Source organism: Equus caballus, chromosome 16 (assembly GCF_041296265.1).
Source record: "Equus caballus isolate H_3958 breed thoroughbred chromosome 16, TB-T2T, whole genome shotgun sequence".
Lineage (NCBI taxonomy): Eukaryota > Metazoa > Chordata > Mammalia > Perissodactyla > Equidae > Equus > Equus caballus.
Window position 1 is genome coordinate 62,854,916 of NC_091699.1, and position 22,902 is coordinate 62,877,817.

The window sequence follows — 22,902 nt, forward strand, 5'->3', positions numbered from 1 at the left end:
GTTTTCTTATTATTTGGGAGTCCTTTACATATTTTGGATATAAATACTTTACCAGATACACGCTTTGCAAAGATTTTTCTCTCAGTAGCTTGTGTTTTCCTTCTCTTTTGAATGAAATTTAAGTTCTGACAAAGTTCAGTTTTTCAATTTATTCTTTTATGGATTTTGCTTTTGGTGTTGTAGCTAAAAAAATATTTCTCTAGGTCTTATTTTCCTTTTCTATAAAATTGGGATAAAAGTAGATCCTAGCTTCCTGGATGATTATGAGGATTAAATGAGATAATGCTTTTAAAGCGTTTAGCTCAGAGCCTAGTACATGGTAAAGCTCAGACAGTGATAGTGATCTGTTATTATTCTTACTACTAATACTTTTTCCCTGCAAATGCTTGGATTGTCTGTCATCTGAAATGTCCTAACTGTCCATCTGCATCCATCTCAAGCCACCTATCCTCTAAAGGCTGACTCAAAGTCCATTGCTTTTCCATAACCCTGAGTCAGAAGTCATTTCTCCTCCTTGCCGCCTCCCGCCCCCATTGCACTTTAGCTGTTAACTCCGTCCTGAGATTGAACGCTTTCACCTGTGGGGGTAGATCGTCGTAGCAGTAGTCCTCTAGTTGTTCCTGCCTCCCTGTATCATGTCTTTTGGTACTGTCCTCTCACAATGACTGGCATGGCCATGTGATCTGTGTTGGCCAATGGGACAGTAGCAAATGTGACCTAAGCAGAAACCTGAAAGTGTTTGAGCATTTGGAGCTTGCCCTCTTGCTGCGCTGGAACTCCTGCGACCACCTGGGCCAACCTGCTGGAGGATGAGAGACTTGTGATCCAGTTTCCCCCTTCACTCCACTGACAGCCGGCCAACTAATGAACATGTGAGTGAGACCATGTGGGAACAGCCAGCCTCCAGCCTACCTGCCAACTGACCAGAGGAGTGATTTCCCAAAGGTAATACAGTGAGGAAGGAGCCAATAGGTGAATTCACTCAATGAATATCTATTGAGCACCCCTATGTGCCAGGCTTTGGGAATGCAGGAGTGAACCAAATAATAACTGCCTTGAAGGGGAAGAAAGACAGTGTGCATACAAATGAAACTGGAGTGTATAGGCTTCATCAGTGCTGTCAAGCAAAGCTGGGTCCAGGGACAGAGAGTGATGGGGGTGGGGTGAGGTTTTAGATGGAGAGATCAAGGAAGGCCTCTCTGAGGAGGTGACATCTGAGCAGAGATCAGAATGAGGTGAGGGATCTAGCCATGTAGATATCTAGGAGAAGAGAGCAACAGGCAGAGGGAACCGCAAATGAAAGACCCCGGAGTGGGAATATGAGAGACTTGTTTGAGAAACAGCAATGTTGCCACTGCTGTAAAACACAACGAACGAGGAGGAAACTGGTGGAAAATAAGATTGGAAATGAAGTCCAATTATGTATGGCCTCATAAGTCAAAGTTAGAACTTCGGATTTCGTTCTGGGTGATGGGAAGCCAATAGAGGGTTAAGAGTAAAGGAGTCACATGACCTGATTAATGTTTTAGAAGGATAATTTGGGCTGTGTAGAGAATAGATGGTGGGGGGTGGCTAGAGGGGAAAGAGTGGAATCACAGAGGCAGATGGATGCTGGTTATGGCCTGGATCGGGGTGGTAGCAGTGGAGGTCGTGAGGGGTGGTCGAGTTCAAGAGACTGTATTTTATGGACTCTAAGACCCCACTGATTGTAAGATACACTCTGACCATCCTAAAACAGAGCCCCAAATTCTTTGACACTCCTTTTATGGAGAGGTTGGTGGTCTGTGTGTCTTCCGCTAGAATCTGGGCAGGCTTATGACTGCTTCAAGCAAGAGAGTACAGTGAAGCGATGCTATGTGACTTCAGACGATGTCATAAAACACATGCAAATTCTGCCTTGCTCAGTGGTACACTCGCCCTGGCAACCCTGAGCTGCCATAATAGAGAGGCCGTGTGGAAAGTCCACGTGAAGAAGTCCCAAGAATATATAAAGATGATTAGATAGATAGATAGACAAATAGACAGACAGATGATAGATAGATGTCCAGTGAGCCCCAACTATTCATGTCATCCCAACCAAGGAACCAGACAGGTTGAGTGAAGTCGTCTCCAGATGATTCTAGCTTCAAACTCTTCTAATCATCCCAGCCATTCAAGTCTCCCAGCTGAGATTTCGGGCATTGTGAAGTTGACACAAGCCATGCCTTGTCTGAATTCCAGATGCACATAACCTGTGAGCATAGTAAAATGGTGGTTGTTTTTGTTGTTGTTTCTTTTCTTTCCCCCAGAGCCCAGCACCTAGTTGAATATTACAGTTTTAGGACATTCTAGTTCTTCTATGTGGGACGCCGCCACAGCATGGCTTGATGAGAGGTGTGTAAGTCTGCGCCCAGGATCTGAACCAGTGAACTCTGGGCCACTGAAGCAGAGCACTCAAACTTAACTACTTGGCCATGGGGCCAGTCCCTAAAATGGTGGTCTTTTGATGCAACTAAATTTTGCTGTGGTTTGTTAGGCAGCAATGGATAACTGGAGCATATACCATTATTACCCACCACTAAAAAACCACTACCAGTTTAATATTCTGCACCATCAATCCCAATTTCAGAAACATTACCATATGAAAAACTGTGCCTCTTCAAATTGATGAAATACACTATATTTGGGGGGTTTTCTGGTTTTTTAATTTTATTCAATTTATTTAAACTGAACAAATGAACAAAACAGTTCACTTATTTCTCCTACTCCCACCACCCCCTGCCCTTTAGAACCGCCAATTTGTTCTCTGTATCTATGAGCTTGTTTTTGTTGGGTTTTTTTTTTTAAAGATTTTTTATTTTTTCCTTTTTCTCCCCAAAGCCCCCCGGTACATAGTTGTATATTCTTCGTTGCGGGTCCTTCTAGTTGTGGCATGTGGGACGCTGCCTCAGCGTGGTTTGATGAGCAGTGCCATGTCCGCGCCCAGGATTGGAACCAACAAAACACTGGGCCGCCTGCAGCGGAGCACACGAACTTAATCACTCGGCCACGGGGCCAGCCCCTGTTGGGTTTTTTTTGTAGATTCCACAGATATAAGAGTGATCCTATGGTATTTATCTTTTTCTGTCTAACTTATTTCACTTAGCATAATGCTCTCAAGGTCCGTCCATGTTGTCGCAAATGGCAAGACTTCATTCTTTTTTATGGCTGAATAATATTCCATTGCATATATCTATATGCCACAATTTCTTTATCTGTTCATCCATCAGTGGACACCTAAGTTGTTTCCATGTCTTGGCTGTTGTGAATAATGCTGCAATGAACATGGTAGTGCAGATGTCTTTTCGAATTAGTGTTTTCGTATTGTTCCGATAAATATGTAGAAGTGGAATTGCTGGATCATATGGTAGTTTTATTTTTAAATTTTTGAGGACCCTCCATACTGTTTTCCACAGTGGCTGCACCAATTTACATTCCCACTAGATTGCACAAGGGTTCCCTTTTCTCCACTTCTTTGCCAACACTTCTTTCTTTTTTTTCTTTTTGGTAAGAGCCATTCTAATAGGTGTGAGGTAATGTCTCATTGTAGTTTTGATTTGCATTTCCCTGATGATTAGTGATGTTGAGCATCTTTCCACGTACCTATTGGCTATGTGTATGTCTTCTTTAGAAAAATGTCTATTCAGATTGTCTGCCTTTTTTTTTTTTTTAGGAAGATTAGCCCTGACTAACATCTGCTGCCAATCCTCCTCTTTTTGCTGAGGAAGACTGGCCCTGAGCCAACATCCATGCACATCTTCCTCCACTTTATATGTGGGACACCTACCACAGCATGGTTCACCAAGTGGTGCCATGTCCACACCTAGGATCCAAAGCTGTGAACCCTGGCCTGCCGAAGCGGAATGTGCGCACCCAACCACTGTGCCCTGGGCTGGCCCCTGTCTACCCATTTTTTAATTGGATTGTTTCTCTGTTGCTGTTGAGTTGTACGAGTTCTTCATGTTTTTTGGATATTAGCCCCTCATCAGATATATGATTTGCAAATATTTTCTTCCAATCAGTAGGTTGCCTTTTCATTTTGTTGATGGTTTCCTTTGCTGTGCAGAAGCTTTTTAGTTTGATGTAGTCCCGCTTGTTTATTTCTGCTCATTGCCTTTGCTTTAGGTGTCAAATTCAAAAAATCATCTCAAAAACCGATGTCAAGGAGCTTACCACCTACGTTTTCTTCTAGGACTTTTATGGTTTCAGGTCTTATATTCAAGTCTTTAATCCATTTTCATTAATTTTTATGCACAGTGTAAGATAGTGGTCCAGTTTCAGTCTTTGCATGTGGCTGTCCAGTTTTCCCAACATCATTTATTGAAGAAACTGTCCTTTCTTCAGGGTATATCCTTGGATCCTTTGTTGGAAATTTTGTTGTTGTTAGTGCTGTGGAGTCAGTTCTGACTCCTAGTGACCCTGTGTCTGGCAGAGTGGAACCCTGCCTGGTTTTCTTGTCATCCTCTCACCTTCTGGCGCTGTATCAGAGAATGCTCCGCTACTATTCATGGCCAACTTTTTGGAAGTGGGTGACCAGGTCCTTCTTCCTAGTCTGTCTTAATCTAGAAGCTCTGCTGACACCTGTCCACCATGGGTGACCTTGCTGGTATTTGAAATACTGGTGGTGTACCTTTCAGCATCACAGCAACATGCATCTGCCACTGTAGGACAATCAAAAGATGGGTGGTGTGGTTCTCTGACCTGAAAATGAACCCAGGCTGCAGTGGCGAGAGCACTGAATCTTAACCACTGGACCGCCAGGGTGGACTCTTGTAAATTAACTGATCATACATGTGTGGGTTTATTTCTGGGTTCTCTATTGTGTTTTACTGATCTATGTATCTGGTTTTTTTTGTTTGTTTGTTTGTTTTTAAAGACCGGCCCCTGAGCTAACATCTGTTGCCAATCTTCTTTTTTTTCCTTCTTCTTCTTCTTCTCCCCAAAGCCCCGCCCTAGTACATATTTGTATATTCCAGTCGTAGGTCCTTCTGGCTGTGTTATGTGGGATGCCACCTCAGCATGGCCTGATGAGTGGTGCCATGTCCACACCCAGGATCTGAACCAGTGAGACCCTGGGCCGCCGACATGGAGTGTGTGAACTTAACCACTCAGCCACGGGGCTGGCCCCTATGTGTCTGTTTTTATGTCACTACCATACTGTTGGGTTTTTTTTAAGATTTTTTAAATTTTTTCCTTTTTTCTCCCCAAAGCCCCCAGTATGTAGTTGTATATTCTTAGCTGTGGGTCCTTCTAGTTGTGGCATGTGGGATGCTGCCTCAGCATGGCCTGATGAGTGGTGCCATGTCTGCGCCCAGAATTCGAACCGGTGAAACCTTGGGCCGCTGATGCAGAGTACGCTAACTTAACCATTCGGCCACGGGGCTGGCCCCATACTGTTTTGATTACTATAGCTTTGTAATATAGTTTGAAATCAGGGAGCATGTTTCCTCCAGCTTTGTTCTTTCTCAAGATTACTTTGGCTACACGATATTTTGAAAGAAGAAAGGAAGGAAGGGAAGGGAAGAAAGAAAGGGAGGGAAGAAAGGGAGAGAAGAAAGGAAGGAAGGGAGGGAGGTAGGAAGGAAGGAAGGAAGGAAGGAAGGAAGGAAGGAAGAAAGAAAGAAAGAAAGAAAAGAAAGAAATAGAAAGGGGCCGGCTCCGTGGCCGAGTGGTTAAGTTTGCGCGCTCCACTTCGGAGGCCCAGGGTTCGGATCCTGGGCGCGGACATGGCACTGCTCATCAGGCTACATTGAGGCGGCGTCCCACATCCCACAACTAGAAGGACCTGCAACTAAGATATACAACTATGTACAGGGTGGTTTGGGAAGATAAAGCAGAAAAAAAAAAAAAAAGAAGCTTGGCAACAGTTGTTAGCTCAGGTGCCAATCTTAAAAAAAAAAAAAAAGAAGAAATAGAAAGAAGAGCCAGTAAGATTTGCTGATGGGTTGAATGAGAGAAAGATAAAAGTCAAGAGGTAGGCATGGGAGTAACTCCCAAGTTTTTGGCCTAAGCAGTTGGGTAAATGGTGGTGCCATTTTCCGAGCTGAAGAATGCTAGGACATTGAATGAGTTTATGCTGGTACTGGTACCAGCAGGACTGTGCAGTTTACATGTAGGACAGGAAACAGTTCCTGAAGTCCTGACTGGGCTGCTCCCCGGCCTGTGTGCCGTCAGATCTGTTCCTTGCCCTCCCCTGCTCTGTGCTGTATGACAGAGGGGCTGAATCTTGCAGCTGGTATCACTTCTCAGGTGCCTGAGGCAGTTGGCTTCTGGTTGGGTTTGGCCAATAGGAGCTGGCAGTTGATTACAGAGTGGGAAGAAAGGAAAAGCCAGGGTATTTCTCCCCCTCTCTCTGTGGCATGGGCAGCAACTCCGGTCTCCAGCCGTGGCTGCATCTCTTCCACGGCTCCAGCTCCAGGCCTGTTGTGGTTTCAGCTTCCAGCAGGTGACCTCTGGGTTCTGGTAACATCATCCCTTCCTTTGACCCTCCAGCCGAGGAGTGGCAGCAGCTTCCTGCTCTAGCTGACCTCTGGATTCCATCACCTGTCCAACCAAATCTCTCCGTTAAATCCCTCTGTCGTAAATATGTACAGTCATTTCTGTTTTCTTGCGTTGCCCCTGGCCGTGAGACTGTGGCTGAGGACTTACGTGAAAGCGTACAGGCTCAGGTGAGAGGCAAACACCTTGCACTACCCCACCCTGTGCAGACTCCCAGGCTCCAGGGTGTTTACCAGCCCCTCACCTTGGGATTTGCTCATTCCTGACCTCTGTGCTTTTGTACCAGACATTCCCTCCGTCTGTGTGTAGTACATGGTTTCATGCATCCGTGGCAATCTCCTCTTCAAATCCCAGCTCAGAAAACCCGGCCTCCTCTAAGCTTTTTAGCAATGACTCACCTGTTGAACCTTTGCTCAATGTGCACTTGCTGAAATATTGCCCAATACTTGCATACTGCCTTCTCCCTCTGTGCTTTGGCGGACTGGCCCCTCTACCATTGCTTACAACTCCCTTTTACTGCAAAACTTCTACTCAGCCTTCGAAACCCCTCCAAGTGTCCCATCTGGGGAGTAAGTCACTTTTGGTAGGTTCCCTCCCCAGACTGAGACAAAAACTCCCACCTTTGTGCTGTCATCTTGGTTCCCGTCAAACCACACTACAGTAATTTTATACATATCTGTCTCCCACAGAAAACTGCCAGCGCCTTGGAGGCAGGGGCTGAGTCACAAACTCTGGTATGGGCACTAGTGGCCTCAGTGACCCTTCATTGCATGCTGGCTGCTGGACGCATGGATGACCAGGGGTTTTCAGTGATTGCAAGCAAATGCCTCAGGTCTTCCCAGTCTGGTTACGAGCTTCTCCTAGAGGGAGTTCTCATTCTTGTGCAGCCTGTTGGTACCTATCTTAGGGCATTATCAGGCAGGAGGAAACCAACAAATGTTGGCATCAGACACAAACATTTTATTTCCCTACATACTACCTTTTTTTTTTTTTTAGCTTTTTTCTCTTCTTAAGTTCCTTCATTTAGTTTTACTTATTTTTCTTTTTGTTTACTTTGCATTTTGAAAAATTTTTTTTTGAGGAAGATTAGCCCTGAGCTAACATCTGCTGCCAATTTTCCTGTTTTTGCTGAGGAAGACTGGCCCTGAGGTAACGCCTGTGCCCATCTTCCTCTACTGTATATGTGAGACGCCTACCATAGCATGGTTTGCCAAGCGGTGCCATGTCTGCACCTGGGATCCAAACTGGCGAACCCCAGGCTGCCAAAAGGGAACATGCGAACTTAACCACTCTGCCACCGGGCCGGCCCCACGTTTTGAAATAATTTTAAGTGTAGGGAAAAATGACAATAGTAATACAAAGAAGTCCCATATATCCTTTACCCAGAGTCCCTAAATGTTAACATTTTCCCCCATTTGATATTATCACTCACCTCCCCCAAATATATGCATATATTATATATACATAATATCTATATATTATGGGTACATAACACATATATTACATGCACATCTAATATGTATATATTACGTATACATAATGTATATAACATGTATGTATTATATGTATTGTGTGTGTGTATGTATATACATATAAAATTGTTTTACTGAACCGTTTTCGAGGGGATACGTTGCCCCTCTATTCCTAATCACTTCCTTGGGCATTTCCTAAGAATACAAACATTATCTTATATAACCAAAGTACAGTTATCTAAATCAGGAAATTTAGCGTTGATACAATGCCATTATCTAATCCACAGACTGTATTCACATTTCACCAGTTGTAGCAATAATGTCCTTTCTGGGCACATTTGTTTCTCCCTTCCCAGGACGCCGGGCAGGATCCCATGCTGCCTGCCGTGGTCCTGTCTCTCCCGTCCCCTTAATCTGGGACGGCTCCCCAGCTCGCCTTTGTCTGTCAGGACCCTGACATTTTGAGGCGTCCCGGCGAGTAGTTTTGTTTCCTCGCAGGTCTCAGAATGCCCCCTAAGATTTTACCTCTCACCACGTTGTTACCAAACCCTCTTCTCTTCTCGTCCAGACTCAGGGGAGGGACTCTTGGCAGGCCTTGTAAAACCTTAAATAAACTACATGAACAAATTCCACTTTGACCACTGTCTTGTTAAAATTCCTTAAAAAAGTTAACTCGTTGGGCCCAAAGCCCCTTAACAAAAGCCAGGCTGTACTTCTCCTAGGATTCACTGCTCCTCAAAGGGTTTTATGTGCTGTTTAATGATTTTTCACAAATAGTTTTTCTTGCCCTTAAAGTTGGATTAATTGAATTTTAATTCAGAAGGATCACCCTCTGAAAAAAAGAAACAGTGGCTGTGCAGGTCGAGTTAGGGCCGCTGGACCTAATTAGGCCTTTTTCAAGCAGAGCGGGATTTCGAAGGGTGGAAAATCCACGTATGCAGCACCCTAGACACACCTCTATTTTGAATTGTAATGAAAAAATCCCCTTTTCCTTCTCCGCAAAGGAAAACCCAGATGGCCCAGGAAGGGAAACCAACGGCGGGAGCTTTCTCGGGCTCCATGGACTCACCCTCCCGAACTGCATTCTCCCACCTTTGACTCTGTGGGTGGGCCCGAGACCACTGGCCCAGGGCCCCTGTCGCCCGCCCTGCTCTTGGCTCCATGGTCTTCATTTGTCCTGACTCTTTCAGAACTTCACTCTCATTTAAAAAAAAAAAACAACTTTTTATTTTGATTAAAAGTTCTTCTGAATTGCTAAACACAGTTGAAATTCCCTATCCCAGGACTACACCAAGAAAAGTCCAGACTTTCTCTCCTGAATCCTGGCCTCAATCTCAGCATCCTTAGCTGTTTCTGTGGTTCAGGCAGGTTTCCAGGGACCTTGAATCCTTTCGTTGTGTGACTTTTACTGAATGAATCTGTGGATGAGGGACTCAAGCTTGTCATTTCCTCCCAGAATCCTGCTATTTTCATGGGCAGCCTAGCCTGGATGTCAGCTAAAGTTGATAGATAGATGATAGATGGATAGATAGATGGATAGATGGATAGACGGATGGATGAGAGAGAGAACACAATCCAGACCCAGAGTTCTACAAAACATTCTGGGCTTAAGTGGAGAAGACAATTATCACAGAAACGCCAGGCTAGCCAGCAGCCACTCCACTTTTGCGGCCTCTGAGGGGCTGACAGAGGCCAAATGAGGGGCTGCTAGTGACCTCAGATTCCTCATCCTGAAGCCACTTTTGGGTTTTTCACAGTGTTCTTATCAAAGGCTAGAAGGGAAGAAAAAGCCTATTTCCTTCTCTGGGAGAGAAGACTTAGAAAAGTCAGAGGCTCCAGACGAGGGACCGGCTAAAGGAGGCCCCTTTCCACCTACTCTTTACCCCTGAGCAGACTGCTTTTAACAGGCAGAAATCAGAAACTCAGGGAGCCACTCCTAAAATGGCTGGAGGCTAGAACACTGCGCAGCATTCCCTAGGGAAGCACGCCTCTGTAACACTGGCTGCAAAGTGAGCGGTACTCCCATTTTACAGATGTAGAAGCTGAGGTCCAGAGAGGGCGAGCAACCTGCTCGCAGTCACACAGCCAGGAAGTCACAGAGCTGGGATTTGAATCCAGGGGTGTCTAATTCCAATACCCAAGACTTTCCCATGAACCCATCTTTCTTCCTTTCCCAGACTGTAGGAGAGAGCTGGATTCAGGATTTCCACATGGCATTGATAACAGCCTCTGTATTTACTTAATTTATTTAACCTTCAGCTATCTGGTATTTACTAGGTGCCAGGCACTGTTCTAGAGCTTATTTACATTTCAGATGTGGCACTTTAATGAAGAAAATCAACACAACTCCTCAAAACTGGGCTGAACTTATTGTAGACTTGGAAAATACTTTTTTTCTTTATGCAAATTTTCAGAGCTATTAACTTCTTAACTTTTTGTATAATATGGTCCACAAAGATCTTGATTATCTTAACTTTCCAGAAAACATCACATTGGTCTTCTGTTTTGACATATGTTGACTGGATGTTCCAGAGCTTTACAAATATGACTCATTTAAGCTTCGTAACAGGCCTATGAGGTTCATATTATTATGATCGCATTTTACAAATGAGGAAACTGCAGCACAGAGAGGTGAGGTAACTCGCTCAAGGTCACACAGGAAGTAGTAGAACTGGGATTTGGACCCGGGCAGTTGGGTTCCAGAGTCTGTGTGTTTCCTACCTTCCCTGAAGCCGGACAGATTGAGGAGGTGGAAAGGGCACACAAGTAGATGCATCACAAACAAATTAGAAAGAAAGCAAAGTGGGATACCTCCCAAAATTTGTGGAAGGGAAATCATCTTTGCCCAGGTTGAGTGATGGGAACCTTACTGGGAGTCATGCCCGGGCAGTGTCTGGGCCCGTCGCCTGCCCCACCCTTCCTGAGGAGCCCTTTCCCATGGGGACAGCAGGAATCTTGTCTAAGCAGGCTTGCCCAACTACCCACTGTGGCATCGTGAGCCCCGGGTCCAAGCACTGGAAGGAGGCTCCTCTCTTCATCCCCCTCCCATCCTGCCCCCGCCAGACTCATAGGGCCCTGTGTGATCTCCAGGTCCCCAGAGGTCTCCCCCACCTGCAGATGGGTTAATCCCCACTCAGGACTGCTGTCCGCCCTGCACTTCACCAGATGGGGCCCAAGTGTGAGCAGCACGGCTTACCGCTGCCCACCGCTGCGGTACCTCTCCTGGTCCCAGCAGGTTTCCTCCAACGGGCATTTTTGGCTGTCGCCTGGGTCTGCACTTCCCATGTGTCCCAGAATCCTCCCCTTCCAGTGTTCAGTGCTAAAGAAAGCCACAGTAATTAAACGGCAATAGAAAGTTGAGTCTCTCAATCTGAAAAATGTGCCTTTTTAATTAATTTTTTTTGCTGAGGAAGATTAGCCCTGAGCTAACATCTGTGCCAATCTTCCTCCACTTTATATGTGGATCACCACCACAGCGTGGCTGACAAGTGGTGTAGGTCCGTACCTGGGATCTGAACCCAAGAACCCAGGCCACCAAAGTGGAGTGTGCTGAGCTTAACCATCATGCCATGGGGCTGGCCCCCATTTACTTTTTATTATTTATTTTTCCCTCCCTAAAGCCCCAGTACATAGTTGTGTCTACAGCTGTAAGTCCGTCTAGTTCTTCTGTGTGAGCTTGGCTACTGACAGACATGGGTGTGGTTCTGAGCACAGGAACTGAACCTGGGCCACCAAAGTGGAGTGCGCTGAACTTTAATCACTAGGTCATCAGGGCTGGCCCTGGGCCTTTTTTTTTTGAGGAAGATTAGCCCTGAGCTAACATCTGCTGCCAATTCTCTCTCTCTCTCTCTTTTTTTTTTTTGCTGAGGAAGACTGGCCCTGAGCTAACATCCTTGCCCATATTCCTCTACTTTATATGTGGGACACCTGCCACAGCATGGCTTGCCAAGTGGTGCCATGCCCACACACCCAGGAACCGAACTGGTGAACCCCGGGGCCACCGAAGCCATATGTGCAGACTTAACTGCTGCGCCACCAGGATGGGCCTTTTTTAGAAAGGGAAATTTGGATGTCTTGGTGCTTTCCTTACTGGGTTGTTTTGAGAGTGGTATGGGGACAGGGGTGGGGAAATCTAAACAGACAGGGAAGCCAGAGAAGAAAACTTTTTTTTTTTTTTGAGGAAGATGAGCCCTGAGCTAACTACTGCCAATCCTCCTCTTTTTGCTGAGGAAGACCGGCCCTGAGCTGACATCCATGCCCGTCTTCCCCTACTTTATATGTGGGATGCCTACCACAGCATGGCTTTTGCCAAGCGGTGCCATGTCCACACCCGGGATCCGAACCTGCGATCGAGGCCACCGAGAAGCAGAATGTGCGAACTTAACTGCTGCACCACTAGGCCAGCCCCTGAGAAGAAAACTTTTTAAGAAACCACAGTTGTAGCTTCTGAGGAGGTGTCTTTCAGCTTGGAGAAGGGGGTGTCATGAATGAAAACAATGGGCCTTCTCCCCGTAAAAACGCATGAACGGTATCAAGAAATAATCAGATAAATCCAAGCAGAGGAAACTTCTCTAAGACCACTGGCCTGGAGCCCTCAAAACGATCAATGTGTGAGTGCCCAGAAAGGCTGGGGATGCTCTGAAGGAGAGTGACGACAACCACACGCAACGCGGGATCCTGAAGCGGCTCCTGGACCAAGGGGAAAAACAGCAAGAAAGGGCATCTGGGGGCAACCGAGGAAATTTAAATATAGACTGCGAATTATTAAATAAAATTATTCTACCAATGTTAAATTTCCTGGGAGTTACAATTGTTGCGGTTATGTAGAGAAAAGCCTTGGTCTTAGAGAGACAGGCTGAAGCATTCAGAGGCGAAGAATCATCGAGTCGTGTCTGCACCTTACTCTCAAAGTTCGTTTGAAAAAAAAGTGCAGAGAGAGATTGATGAGAGAGAGGTGTCTGTGTGCGTGAGAGGCAGAGGGCGCACACTAAAGTGAACGTTGGCAAAGTGTTAACTGGTGAATCTAGGGCATAAAGGTGTACGTTAAACCACTTTTTCATCTTTGCTATATGTTTAATATTTTTCAAAATAAAAGGTTGAGGAAGATAAGGTGAAAGTTCAGAAATGCAATTCATAGCACTTTCTAGAGAACTGGTAGGAAACAAATAGACTCATTCTCCCCTTCCCCCAAATAACACAGACACACACCATGTTGTACACGGACTTTCAGGGGAGCCACAAACGCTAAGGCCCTCCATGGAACCCCCAGAACCGCAGGGTCTGAGAACTGAGACTTCCCTGGCCAAGGACCCCTTGCCTTCCTTAAATCATAGGCTTCTCTCCCGCCAGCACCTAAGGCTGTCTGCAGTGTGACAGAGACACTTTCTTTCCTAGTTGTATTTATCAGGAACATGTCCCCTGTCATCAAGTCACCTGCAGCGGTCCCCTTCCCTGTCTGCACACCTGAAAGGACGCTTCCTCCATGACGCCTGTTCCAATTCCTGGGTCCTGGTCTCCACGCTCAGTTTGGCCTGGAGCTCTGGGCTTGGGACTCTGCTCTCAGCTTGACTTCCGCCCTGGATGCCTGGCAATGTGTCTTTCTGGCCCAAAGCAGGTGCCTTGATGGAGTTTAAAAATCTCATTGACGGGACATGCAACGAGTGTTTTACACTGTGTCAGCACAGGAGAAATATTAATGCCTCCCAGTCAATTAACCCATTTCCCTGGCCCAATTACGACTTCACACCTTGTCCCTTACTTTTTAGGTGCTTCCAATTTAGTTGTGGAGATGAGACAGACACCCTGAATAGTTAGCTAAAATAATATTTGTCTTCACTGCTTCTCAAAACTCAGAGGCAGGAACAAACATAAGCCTCAGAATAGGGTGAAAAAGGTACCCACCTTTTCCCTTCACCTACAAATAAGGTAAAAATAAAGTTAAACAAAATAAATACAATGAAATAAGTAAATGATGAGATAAAATGAAAAGTAAATAATAAAGTGAAAATGAAAACAAAATAAACGAAATTAAATACAATTAGTAAAATAAAATATGAAATGAAATAAAAACGAAGTGGAATAAAATAAATAAAAACCAAATAGAAGGAAATAAGTAAAGTAAAATAAATACAACTAAATAAACATAAGCAAATAATGAACAGAAAAGGAAAGACTCAAATAAGCACGGTCGTCCCTGAAGGAAGCCGAGCGCGCTTGGCGGGCCGGCTCCCCCTGTCTAGGGCGCAGCCCTGGGAATCGCTCGGTCCCGGCGCGCGGCGCCCCTGGGCGGGCTGGGGGGTGGCTGTCCGAGCCGGGACCGCGGAGCCTCGCCGGGCGGAAGGGGTCCTCGGGGCTTGACAGTCCCCGCGTTTGCGGGGCTCGCTCGCCGAGCCGACCAGGCCGCCGGTAGGTGGCGCTCTGGGCCCCGAGGCCCACGCGCGGCGCCCGCGGGGAAGTCCGCTCGGCGCTGCCCGGGCTGCCAGGACCGCCGCCTTCAGCCCGCGCGTCTGCGCTCCGTGCGCCTTTGCCGTGGCGCCTCGGGCCGCCTCTTAACCCTTTGCGCCGAGGGCCCTTTTCAGTAAAAATGTGCTTAAAACCCCCCAGCCCCTCCTCCACGGGCGGTCTCTCGGTTCCTCTCAGGATGAGCCACGTAATGGTTGGTTTGGAGCCCCTGCAAAGTGTCACATCAAACGCACGGTTCTCGCCACAAGAACGTAAATGTGAAACTGGACTGGAGGATGGTTCATCCACGCCTTGATCTTCCCCGAAAGAGTAAGTTCTTTCAAATAAAATAATCTAAAGTGTAAATTGGAGTAAAAAAAAAAATCACCTGCCTGGTGCCTCAGGGGAAAGGATACTCATTCAGAAAGTTCCAGAATAGCTACCTGTGGCTTTGCTAGGGATTAAATGATGGCAGAAGACAGTTGCAGGCGTCCTTTCCAACAGTCCCACAAGTCGCCAGCAAAGCTGTGCTGGGGGGAGGGGAGAGTTGGGGGTGGGGATGGGGACAAGGGGCCGCTCACATGCAAATGCAGCTGTGACAATCCGGCCGGGCGCCTCCGCGCCTCCGGGAAGCCGAGGCTGGAACAAAGCATTAGCATTTTCTACATGTGAAAAGCCCGCATTCCTGGGCGGGGAGGCCGCGAGGGCGCCGCCCCCCCCCTTGCCATTCACACTCCGGACCACACAGAGCGCCTCTCGCGCCAAATGCTCGAAGGTTCGTTTCAGCTTTTCTTTTGACCCGGGCGATGCATACGAAATGTAGATATTTCCCTAAACGCCGGCTTTGACATTTAATGCGATCCTAAGTAGTCTGAAATGTGGACGGGATTAGGAGGCGGCTTGGGGCCCACAGGAACACTTGGCCAAATCCTCCTAAATCCTCCAGGACAATTGTTTGTCACCACACGGATCCCCTTTGCCCCAAATGAGGGGGCTAATGAACTTCCCTGCCTCCTCCCGTGGCACCCCGGACTCCTACCCCAGAGCCTGCATTTCTGCCCTGTTCTTCGCAGGGAGGAAGGCAAGCTGAACGTGTAAACTGCTTGCTTTGTGTATGTTGGGTTTCGTTACTTGAGGCTGGGCCAGCTGAGTTTGACCAGTACCCCACCCATCCTGGGCCACTATTTAACTCTCCCTCGATAAGGCTCAGAGGGTCAAGGATGCTGAGGCCCTGTGAACCTTGGGATTATGTTAATAGGTCATCCCCACCTTGAAAGAAGTATGTCCTCTGACATTGCCAGGCCAAGAAAGGAAACATCACCAAAAATTCTGTTCAGCAGACTTTATTGTTCATCTAGAACAATCCACACACTGTATAATGCACAGCCCTGCTTCAAAGTACGTACTTGTAATCCAGGAAGGGGAAGAAAGAAGAAAATAGTTGACAAAGAGCAGAACATACTCTGTGCCTGCAGATTTGCCAAGTTATCACTGGGCTCAACAAAAGAGCCCACCAGCCCAGCACATGCCCTCGGTAAGCATGCGTGGAATGAATGAAGCATCTCCTTGGAGGTTAGGGACACAGAGAGGCAGTGTAAGATGGCTAGGATGTGGAAAGCGTGAAACTGGAAGTGAGAAAGTTCCAGGGAGTGGAGGAAACGGAAGCAACGCCCTGGGGGTGGGAAATGGTGACTCCTTTTGGGAGATGGCGGTTTGGATAACACATGTGGTGTAATGGGGCGCCGCGGGGAGGGAGCAGGGATGGATAGAAGCTAAGTCGGGAAAGAAGAGCAGTTACCGTGAAGAGACCTTGATGGTCTTCCTGAAGGAACCCCTGGGCAGGAGCCAGAGCTGCGCTGCAGGCAGTCACAGGCCACGGTGAGGATAGGGTGGGAGAAGGCACCTGGGGCAGGGAGGTTTGCGACATCTTGTCATCACAGGGTAAGGGCTTGGGCGAGGTAGGTGAGAATGGGATGACAACATAAGATGCCAGTATTTACTGAACTCCTGTGCACCAGACACTGTCACTTCCAAAGGGAAGGAGGTAGAGGGGCCGGCCCTGTGGCCGAGTGGTTAGGTTCGTGCGCTCTGCTGCAGTGGCCCGGGGTTTTGCCGGTTCAGATCCTGGGTGCAGACACGGCACCGCTCATCAAGGCATGCTGAGGTGGTGTCCCACGTGCCACAAGTAGAAGGACCCACAACTAAAAATACACAGCTATGTACCGGTGGGCTTTGGGGAGAAAAAGGAAAAAAAAAAATCCAAAGGGAAGGAGGTAGTAATTCCCCTCAAGGAGTCGCTGCTCCCCACCACCCACCCACAGTGCGGCCTCCACGGTGTCAGGGTGCAGGGAACGGCCTCTGCTTTGACAGCCTTTAGAGAACACAGTGAAAACGATGGAGCTCCCTTGTGAACATGCAGAGTTCAAGGCACATCCAGCAATAGTAACAATGACCAGGTCCTTAAACCTCATCCCACCCTATGAGGTGGGTACTCTCAGCATCCTCATTTAATAGGTGAAGAAACTGAGGCACAAAGAAGCAAAACAACTTGTCCCAGACCAAGCTTGTCCCAGTGGGAGAACCAAGATTTGAAGTCAAAGAGTCTGGCTAGAGGGTCCATGATGTCATCACTTTTCTCCAGGTGGCTTCCAAGAAGGGGCATGGATGGGGGGGGGGAGAGCGAGCTAACAGTGAGACAAAGCCAGTGGAGAGGGTGACTGGGCTGAGCGGGCCTTTCAGCAACAGGAGGGCTAAGTGAACTCACCTGCATTAAATGTCTACCGGGGCACTCTGCATTCATCATCTTACTTTAATCCTTACATTGGGCCCTGAGGAAAGGTACCCTCATTTTGCAAACCGGTCAGAAGACCTCAAGAGAGATCAAGTCATTTGCTCAAAGTCACTTGGGTTGAGTAAGGGGCAGTGCTCCTGGCTAACCAGTCAGATAATGGACGCTGAGCGGTGGAAATATCAGGGCATGTTGTTATCAAAGGGTGGCAGGCTGTCGTGAAAGAGGTGGTGGAGCGGGAGCTGTATCCACGTGCAGGCTGCTGGAAGTGGATCAGGAAAGGCCACTTGAGGCTGCTGGGCCTAGACGCCCATCAGGACGGGGCTGGAGGAAAGCTCTGCAGGGGGCCATCCCATGGGATAAGGGCCAAGGGGCAAAATGGAAGGCTACTCCAGCTCTTCTGAGGGTTCATGCCTTGCAATTCTGGGGACAGCTGCAGCCACATTCTCACTGGGTCTATGAAGGGATCCATGAGGTATTTTGCTCCGTTTTGCAGATGTTGCAGCTGAACAGGTGGCGGAGCTTCAACTGGAGCTAATGGGGCTCTTCTCAGAATTCACAACCCCAGCAAATAAGATGCCATCCTTTGAGGCTGACGCCTATAACACCCATACCTGTTAAACTACAGAAAACCATATACCACAGAAGAAAAGGTATGTATCAGAAGAGACAAGAAGGGGGAAGAAATTGGGGATAGCTAGGAAAAACCTCAAGGAAGTAGCATTTAAAATCTTTTAGCATAGTTAGGATTATTTCAGTTAGCTGAGGTGGTGTTAACAAACGGGCAGGAAAAAGAGGTGGGAAGAAGCCTTCCTGGCTGATGCATCCAGTACAAACAGTCACGGAGGTGAGGACCTTCCGGTTAATGTGCGGGGTCTGCCACGGGTGGGCTGTGGAATGCAAAGCTGGGCTGCTGGAATGTGAGTTTGACAACAAGGCACTGGATATAGTTCTCAGGCTGGGAAAACACTTAACTGGCCTCCTATTAAGACGTGCAGGGCCATCCCAGCAACGGCAGCAGACACTGTTAGTGATGTAACTTCTTTGCCAGCCTTCCCTGCCCCTCAGGATAGCTACATGACTTGATCTGAAAAAGGAGATGCAAGCTGAGGTCTGCTGGGGTCTTCTGGGGAAGCTTTGTTCCTGATAGTCCCCTATCAAGATCAGCTGCCTTTGCCCTCTTCTTCTTGCCTTCAGTGCAGATGTAACACTGGAATATCCTGTGACCATGGGGACAAAAGCCCAATGCTGAGGATAATGGTATGGAAAACAGAGCCGAGTCCCTGATGGCATCAGTGAGCACTAGAACCAAGGGCAGCAGTTGCCTACATACTTCCTTCTCAAGTGAGAGAAAAACAATCTCTGTTTGAATCATGGGTCCATTTTTTGCTACTTGCAGCCAAATGTACTCTTATTTAACACAGCAACCTGGGGCCTGAGCTGCCTCACTCCTATTCCTGCTTTCCCATAAACCAACCAGCAAGCAAGGAAAGTCCTAATTTCCTGAGACTTCTCCAAAGACGGACTGTCCCAGACTACAATTACAGGCCTCCTACTTCACACTACCAAGACCCTGTGGGGTCCCAGCAACTTATGAGGTCTGTGGACTCAGTCCCCAGAAAATGCCCAGGCTAAGAAACTCTGCCACCATCCTGCAGCATATGAGTGGGTCCCACAGTGCTCCTGGCTTGTCTGGGGCTTGGGAAAGCAGAGGCTGCAGACTTGAACCAAGACCAGTACAGCTTATGGGTCCTTCCCTCTTCTCAGAGAGGCCCAAGGAAAGAAGCTAGGCCACCTCTGCTTTTTTTTTTTGTTTTTTTGAGGAAGATCAGCCCTGAGCTAACATCTGCTGCCAAGCCTACTCTTTTTGCTGAGGAAGACTGGCCCTGAGCTAATATCCATGCCCATCTTCCTCTACTTTATATGTGGGACGCCTGCCACAGCATGGCTTGATGAGTGGTGCCATGTTCACACCCAGGATCTGAACCCTGGGCTGCCAAAGTGGAATGTGCAAACTTAACCGCTGCACCACTGAGCTGGCCCCTGACCTCTGTTTTCTGTATCCATCTGGAAAGAATCTACTCTGGGCATAAAACAACTGCAGTGTGACAAAAGAGCTAGAGAGTCCCTGTGCACATCCATCCCATGTTTAAGTGGAGCAAGATATTCCCCCTTCTCTGAGTCATTTATGGGCAATGCCTAGTTACATCACAAACACTCGGTTCTGGTAGATAGCCCTATCTAAACTCTGACTTCAGCAACAGAATAATTCAGATGAAGCTTCAGATAAATCACATGCTTATCCAAACACTCACCTCTCTAGCTGTGAAACTGAGGAACCACATAGATTCATAGATGCGGGTGTGTTACACTTACCTGTCTGAACTTGGTCTCCAAATTAGGGAAGTGAAGAGATGGAGACAGCAAGGGGATACTCCTAACAGGCAAGCTTTGATCAATCTACCAAGCATGATCGTAACTAGGAGGTCACCCAATTTTTCTAAAGCAAGTCTGTACTATGTTTCTTTCTTTCCTAAAGTTAGCAATCAACCATATGGACAAATTTTGGCCATGTCAATACCATAACACATCCCTGTCTCTTGGAAAAAAGCTTTTAAATTTTTGTTTGCATTTGCGAAGGGGTTAGCAGTGAACCTTGAACTCCCTGCTAACAGACTCCAGAACCAGGGTTTCTGCCTGAGGGTGTAGGAGGGTGAACAAGACCAGTGCTCTGAACCCTGTTTGTCTTCATTTGTGATTTTTAAGCAAACGACTCCTATCAGATCAGTCATCTCTCCTTAACCCAATTTTACTAGCCCTATGGGTTTTATTACACATTTTCTGGTCCTTTTAGTCATAACTAGGCATAAAACACATCAACGTCTCCTCCCCTTTGCCCCTGGGTCAGCTTCTGGACTGGCTACTCATCTATTGCTGAGGTTGCTCTCTCAATTTTTAAAACTTTAACACTAAATCTCAGATGTCAAAATACTCTAACAGTTGCAAGAAAGACAAACTATATTATACAAGACTGTTCTGATAAGACCATGTTTTAATTGCCTATGACACAGATACATCACACAATGGCTCAAAATTAATAGTCTAGCAAAGATCAAAGAAAAATTGATGAAAATGAGTTTGTGATTCCTTAATTTTAAGTAAGATTTTGGCAAAGAAATCAGGGGTTAGAATCATTTCAAAATTGTGTCTTCAAAACTAGCACCCTTTACCATCTGTCTTTTATTCATTTTGCTGTGATACAACTAAAAAGGCCCATAAATACTCCCCTGGGTCTCAGGTAACAGTTTTCAAAGAGCAAAATATCACTTTCTCTGTACAGTGAAAGGTGGCATTTGGATGGGCTGGATCGGGTGGACAGGCTGAAACACTGGCTTCTTTCTCATTTCAGAGAGTGTTTTCACTGCAGGGAGCAGCTGATTCCTTTTGATGATCTGTAAGGCCAGCTGGGTATTACCTATAAAAACACTTCTCATTAAAAAAAGCACATGACAATACCAGCATATACAAGGCAAGCCATCAGAATTCTGCAAGGGAGGTAGAAGAGGATCGAGAGGAGCAGTGGTCTGCAACTTTGCTACACACTGGAATCACAGAATGCTTCTGTCCCACGCCCAGAAATTCTGATCCAAGATGTCTAGGGTGTGACTCGGGTAACGGGATTTTTAAAAGCTCCCCAGCGATTCTAAGATATAGCTCAGGTTGAGAGCTTGCCTACAGGCAGACTGCACAGAAGAGGGGATCTAGGACCATGGATTAACCCTAATCATGCCCTTCAGGAGGCCAAGGCCTGCTGGGTGCGAGGCCCTTCTTCAGCTATAAAAAGAAGACAGCCTTGTAGGGATTCCCATGATCAACAGAGCTATGACTTAGAACTCTTCATGTTTCTGTCTCTTCTCATTTCTCCCCTTCACATCTCTCTTCTACTTCATGCTCGCTCTCACGTAGGGCCCGTAGCCTCTCTTCTAGTAAGTCACATCCTGGAGGCTGTATACGCCCCAGAGGCATGATCTGGATTTAGGTTTGGATAAATAACTCTCAGCAAGAACTGGCTTACTGTAAAACTCATTAATGACACTTGTTCAGAATACTACAGTGTACAGCTCAGAGCAACTGGCATGCTGACTCATGTTCTCAATTAGAGTCATTTGGCTGCCCAAGAGAAAGGTTAATTAGTAGGGATTAATTATAATTAAGTGTCAGAAGTTAGGCTGTTCTGAATTTTCACAGATAAAAGGATATATGCTTAACTTGCAAGAAGCAGGAATTTCTAAGATAACAAAAACTACCTGGTTACATTTTTGTTTAGAAGAACTTGATGGGTAATATCTTCAAAGAAAGCAAAGTTTCAATTTCTAAGAGAAAAAGCAGACACCAAAAATCTTTGGCTCTTTGAAGGAATACGGTCCTAACTAGAGAAGAATTACTTACCATTTTGCAGTTCAAGGTAGACTGCCAGTAAGATGGCTTCTGGGGGCACTTCTTTAGGATGGATCATTGAAGCCGCCTTTGCTCAAAACAAAAAAGACACCCATGAAAAACCAAGAGCTTAAGATACAAACTCCAAGTAATTCCAAAAAGAAAGAGCCTACCAATGATAAGTCGACAAACTTTTCAAGCTCATTCCCACACGACCTCCTAGGGACGACTATGGTTCTGCTCTGATGGCCTCAGTTGCCTTTGTCTTGATCTCTTCCAATTAAACTAGATGTAATTTTTAGTTAAATATTTATTTTCCCTTGCCTAATCCATAACGGGTTCTTAACAGGGGAAAGCTTTTCTTGCCTTTTGGTTTCATCTGCTTTGGGTGCTTCCTCTCCTCCTGGCTACATCTGGTGTTGAGATGGGTGACCAGACCTCCCGATTCCAGACTCCAGTCATCTATCCACGTTGGCCGGTGGCTCCTCACCACAGACACAGTTGCACTTACGTTAAAATGTGCATGCCCATTTGTTTTCCTAAGCAACAACTCTGTATTTTAAGCTGCAAGTTCCCAATGTTAGCAATAAAAATTCAAGCTTAAAAGGTTGGTAATATAGAAAAAAATGTACCACTAAGCATGTTCAATGTCCCCATTCTTAAGGACTGAAACAGTACAATTTAGTCAAATAAAATAATTTATTTGTTTATGTAACCTGCTGTCCTCTCCTAGTATCTGAGAGCCACATCATCAGCCAGCAGTTTCTCTCTGGTCTAATCCCGAGAAAAGGAAGCCTGGACCGCTCTGGTCGAGGGTGCTGAGATTCAGGTTTATTTCCTCAGTCCAGGCCTCTCTGGGCTGCAGCCTCTCCCTCACCCTACTATCAACTCAGTTCCCCAGCCAGTTTCAGGTGCTCATGTTTCCAGGCTGCTTTCTTCTTCTCTCAATCTAATTAGAAAGTGTACTTCTACAAATACTTATTGACCAGAGGTGGGGGTGTGAGGGTAAGACAGAGACTCACCCTCATAATAAACAAGCAGGCAAATAACTAACAATAATCCAAACAAATCTCCCTAAATGCCTGGGAGAGAGGAAAGTGAAGGTACTGTGAACATGAAGAGAGAAAGAAGGGTTTCTTTCAAATGCAGCGCTTTGGGGCAAGGGAAGCCCACCTTGGTTCTCGCAGGGAAGACATCTGATAGGCAGAAAATGGGGAGAAATGGCATTGCAGGCTGAGGTGTGTATGT

At 46.6% G+C, this 22,902-nt stretch overlaps 1 protein-coding gene and 1 long non-coding RNA gene across 12 annotated transcripts in view; one reads left to right on the forward strand and one right to left on the reverse strand.

Moving 5' to 3' along the window:
* Positions 1 to 705: 705 nt before the first annotated feature.
* On the forward strand, positions 706 to 22,366 carry LOC111768390 (uncharacterized). Of its 2 annotated transcripts, none has more exons than XR_011426997.1 (3): positions 706 to 945; positions 17,714 to 17,870; positions 22,004 to 22,366. It is a non-coding gene; the product is annotated as an uncharacterized lncRNA (long non-coding RNA). The 2 variants fall into 2 exon arrangements; XR_002800731.2 differs by lacking the exon at positions 22,004 to 22,366 and adding an exon at positions 18,415 to 21,961.
* CNOT10 (CCR4-NOT transcription complex subunit 10) overlaps positions 20,252 to 22,902 on the reverse strand; it is a 77,726-nt gene continuing 75,075 nt past the window's right edge. For all 10 annotated transcript variants that reach the window (XR_011426996.1, XR_011426995.1, XR_011426994.1 and 7 more), the window contains 2 exons: positions 21,667 to 21,742; positions 20,252 to 20,692 (listed from right to left, as the gene is read on the reverse strand). Coding sequence is in view for 6 of the 10 variants with exons in the window: in XM_070238063.1 (XP_070094164.1) it covers positions 20,541 to 20,692; positions 21,667 to 21,742 (228 nt within the window). In the remaining 4 variants the exon portion in view is untranslated. The remainder of the gene's footprint in view (positions 20,693 to 21,666; positions 21,743 to 22,902) is intronic.